General features: G+C 34.9%; 1 protein-coding gene across 1 annotated transcript in view; it reads left to right on the top strand.

Moving 5' to 3' along the window:
• LOC107656869 (neuronal acetylcholine receptor subunit beta-2) overlaps positions 1-4,726 on the top strand; it is a 17,953-nt gene that overhangs the window by 11,604 nt on the left and 1,623 nt on the right. Inside the window, exons 4-5 of the mRNA XM_016444822.1 lie at positions 345-454; positions 2,804-3,764. Of these exons, the coding sequence (XP_016300308.1) occupies positions 345-454; positions 2,804-3,764 (1,071 nt within the window). The remainder of the gene's footprint in view (positions 1-344; positions 455-2,803; positions 3,765-4,726) is intronic.

Genomic DNA, 4,726 nt, shown 5'->3' on the forward strand with positions numbered 1-4,726 from the left:
AGCGAGAATAAAAGTTACGCCTTCTTTCTTTGCATGAACATTTGGGCGGCGTTATGCAAATCTTCCCACATAGTGAGGTAGATATGTGGGGGCGTGTTAGAACGAGCCGTTTTAGGTAGGCGTGGCTGACTCTTAACTTTTATAAAGAATATCTCTTTGGATTTGAGACTTTAGTCTTTGCAACTTTACAGATCTTCTTTATGCACCAAGAGCTTGTAATACTCCAAAGAGAAAGGAAAAATTGAAATCGCACATATGACCCCTTTAAATGAGTTTGGTACAAATACTGGTACATCGTCTGACCCAATTTAAACTGTTTTAATCACATTGTACTTTCTCTGTAGGAGTGGAATGACTACAGACTGGTGTGGGATCCGAATGAGTACGAGGGCATCAAAAAACTACGAATACCATCGCAGCACATCTGGCTTCCTGATATAGTACTCTATAACAAGTATGCCATAACTGTGACCAGTACATTTATACCAGTAGCACACATATACTGTCTATAGACCTCTATTCAAAAGTTTGAGATCAGTAAGAGTTTTCATGTTTCTTTTTGAAGACTCAGCAAAGCTGCATTTATTTGATCAAAAATATTGTACAGTAAAAACAGTAATATTGTGAAATATTATTACAATTTAAAATAACTGTTTTCTATTTTAATATATTTTAAAAATTTAATTTATTTCTGTGATGGCAAAGCTGAATTTTCAGCAGTCATTACTCCAGTCTTCAGTGTCACATGATCCTTCAGAAATCATTCTAAAATGATGACTGTCACTTTTGATCAATTGAATGTATTCTTGCTAAATAAAAATAATTTCTTTCCAAAAAATAAAAAAATGTAATTAAATAGTACTGACCCTATTATTTTGAATGATAATATGAGCATAATATGATAATATGATTTAAGTAGTACTATTGGTTGAGTACTTCAGATGTTCATTTGACCTGCCAACATTACACTGACTACACCACAAAATATAATTTTTATTTTAGCAATTTATTTTATTATTTGCTACAAATATTTATAAAATTATATGTAATTATATATAAAATCGAAATTATTTAAATATTTAGATATTATTTTCTTTACAGTAAAACACTTTGATCACACTTTATTTTAAGAACCAATTCTCAGTATTTACTAACTGTTAACTACAACTTTTGCCTCAGTGAACTACTAATTTTCTGCTTATTACTAGTTAGTAAGGTAGTTGTTAAGTTTAGGTATTGGGTGGGACTAAGGCATCTGAATATGGTCATGCAGAATATGTGCTTTATAAGTACTAATAAACAGCCAGAATGCTATTAATATGCATGTAAGCAGTAAGCATGCAATAAGCAACTAGTTAATGGTGATAATTGGTCCTAAATAAAGTGTTACCAATAGTTTTGCTGGAAAATGATTGCATATGATGTGGGCCATGCACTGCACTGATATCCTGTATAGTATATACATATACATATCCTGTATATTGTTATACAAGTCTCTGATGCATATCATAGCGTCTGATAAATTAATGTTATATTTGGAATAGCTCGGAGCAGTAGCTTTGGAAACAGTTATTAGTAGCACACTTACATGTGTTAAGACTTCATTTTTGCAGCTTTTCTCATTAAGCTCTATTACTGTTCTTATTAAAGCCATAAGCTTTTGTAAACTTTTGGGATGTTTTGAGACTTTGATACACAGTCAGTGTTTAGTGACAAACTCAATACAACAAGCAAGCTGTCATTGTTTCAAGAGACTGACTAATTATGCTAGAAAGTTGTCAAAAGCAAGAGCAGTCTCCTCCCTTGTTGCTGTTCTTTCAGGTTGTTCACGTCTACACTCTTGACAAAGCTCAGAAGAATGAAGAAAAAAACAAGATGAGTGACAAGCAAGATTGTTTAAACTGTTTGATCTAGGTCAGATGTGTGTTCCTAGTGGAAACAATGTGTGTTATATAATCCCCAGTTTAGTTGATAAAAATGGAGGATGCACTTGCGCATGTTCATTGCTTAAATGGATAAATTGGGTGGGATGAGACTTTTTGCTTAAGAGGCATTTCCTCATGTAAAGAGACACTGGTGCATGTAATCCTTTGCTAAAATAAGCATTGTATTCCTATGCTAATTTTAATTGAAAAGCTGTACACTAATAATTGTTCGAGGGCACAGAAGGAGAGAGATCCTGGATTAAAGATCTGTTAATTGATGCATACTAATCAGGAACTGTGTGTGATGAGGAGGCGTTCTCAACATCTCATATACATAGGTTTTTCAAACTGGGGGGTCGCAAGGGAGTGTATTGGAAAATTTGAAAGAAAATATTCTTACAAATGCTTAGAACAATCAAGGTTAACTTGTTATATTATATACTTGTGATATTAGTTTAATATGTTTAGCATAATTTGCAACACATGAAATTTTATATTTTTTACATAGAGTAGTTCCATTTTCATGAAACCATGATCTTAACCACAATTTTTTTACTGGATTGCCAGCCCTAATATATATATATATATATATATAGTTTAAAATAGTATAATAGTTTAATACTAATTAAGATATTAATTTATTTAGAAATTAAATATTATTTTGAATAATTTTTTTTTTGGAAAACATTTATTTATTTACATAAAAAATGTATTTATAAAAAATTAAAAAAAATTTTAAGCAATGCTGTGCTAACAAAAGTTTTGAAGATGCCTGTTACAATGAATGCATGTTTCTATTGTAACTCACTTTATACTCTTTAGGAAAACACAGAATACATTTCATTGATATTTATAATGTATATTTTCTTGTCTTACAGTGCAGATGGTGTGTATGAAGTATCATTTTACTGCAATGCAGTTGTCTCCAACACTGGTGACATTTTCTGGCTCCCTCCTGCCATCTACAAGAGCGCCTGTGCTATTGAAGTCCGTAACTTCCCCTTCGATCAACAGAACTGCACGCTTAAATTTCGCTCTTGGACCTACGATCGCACAGAACTCGATCTTGTCTTGACGTCCGATTTTGCCAGTCGTGATGATTACACACCAAGCGGTGAATGGGATATTGTGTCGCTCCCTGGCAGAAAAAACGAAGACCCCAATGACCTCACGTACCTGGATGTCACATACGACTTTGTGATCAAGCGCAAACCTCTCTTCTACACGATTAACCTCATCATTCCATGCGTCCTCATCACTTCTCTTGCAATTCTGGTTTTCTACCTGCCTTCAGACTGTGGAGAGAAGATGACACTTTGTATATCAGTTCTTCTGGCTCTAACTGTGTTTCTGCTCCTGATATCAAAGATCGTTCCGCCGACATCCCTGGCTGTTCCATTAATAGGGAAGTATCTGATGTTTACGATGGTGCTGGTCACATTTTCTATCGTGACGAGTGTGTGTGTGCTCAATGTTCACCACCGTTCTCCATCGACACACCGCATGCCCGAGTGGGTCAAGCGTGTGTTCCTGCATAAGCTTCCTACTTTCCTTCTGATGCGACGGCCCGGAAGGTCTAATGTACGGGAAAGGTTTCGACGGAAGCATCAGCGGAAATCATTCTCATCTGATGCTAAGGGCATAAGGTTGGACGGAGACTCATTCTTCTTAAGTGATGACCCTGGGCGTTTGTGCGGGGCCTGGAGGGTCGGTGACCTTCCTGAAGGCTCAGAGTTCAGGCAGAGAGTGAAAGTCAGGCACGACCCAGATGTGGATGAGGCCATAGAGGGTGTGAGGTTCATTGCTGAACATATGAAGATTGAGGATGATGATGAAGGGGTGAGAAGTTTTTTTGTGTTTTATTGATTGATTGACATATTAAATTAATTGATTAGTTGAGTTTTAGTAGATGAGTTCAATCAGTTTGAGATTTCAAAGTGAATCACTCTTAAAAAACAGTCTTTTTAATGAGTCAAAGACTTACAGAACAAAAAGTGTAGTCTGATTTTTAATCGAATGCCTCTTAGGAGCTGGTTCATTTTAGTGAATCAAAAAACATGTAGTGCAACCAGTGTAGTCTGATTCTTGAACGGATTCTTTTTTGTGAGTCAAAAAAAAAAACATGCAGCGGAACCAGTATAGTCTGATTCCCGAACAAATGACTCAAAAGAGTCAGTTCTTATTAGTGAATCAACGCATAGAGCTTGCAACTAACTATAAGATTTAATTAATTAATTCAGTGCAATGCAATTTTTGTGTGTGTGTGTTTTGTCAGTACAATTATATAAAAATGAATGAATAGTAATGAATTAACTGTTTGTTTATCGTTGCAAATTATTAGATTGGATTTATGCTGTCTCTTAAAAAATGAAAGGTCATTAAAAAATTTGTTGAAACTGAAATGATCAAATATTTCATTCATGAAACTGAATTTATTTTGTCAAAATATTAATTCCTTTTAAATATTAAAATAATCATTAATGGAACTGTTAAGAAGCTGGTTAATTCTTTACAATTCCCATGCTGAGAAACTAAGTCTGAAATATAGAGTAAAATTACAGTGCTGAATTTTATTAGTGAAAATACCAGGCAGGCATGAAAACACAGTGCTAAACCCCCATGACTGTGCAAATATGTTGTAGTAATGAATGTTGTTTGCTTGCATGTGCCATGGAGATCATCGAGGACTGGAAGTATGTAGCCATGGTGATCGACAGGCTCTTCCTCTGGATTTTTATCCTGGTGTGTGTCGTCGGCACACTCGGACTCTTTGTTCAGCCTCTCTTTCAGAGCTACAACAC

This window comes from Sinocyclocheilus anshuiensis, unplaced genomic scaffold (assembly GCF_001515605.1).
Source record: "Sinocyclocheilus anshuiensis isolate Anshui unplaced genomic scaffold, SAMN03320099.WGS_v1.1 scaffold85, whole genome shotgun sequence".
NCBI classification, from domain to species: domain Eukaryota; kingdom Metazoa; phylum Chordata; class Actinopteri; order Cypriniformes; family Cyprinidae; genus Sinocyclocheilus; species Sinocyclocheilus anshuiensis.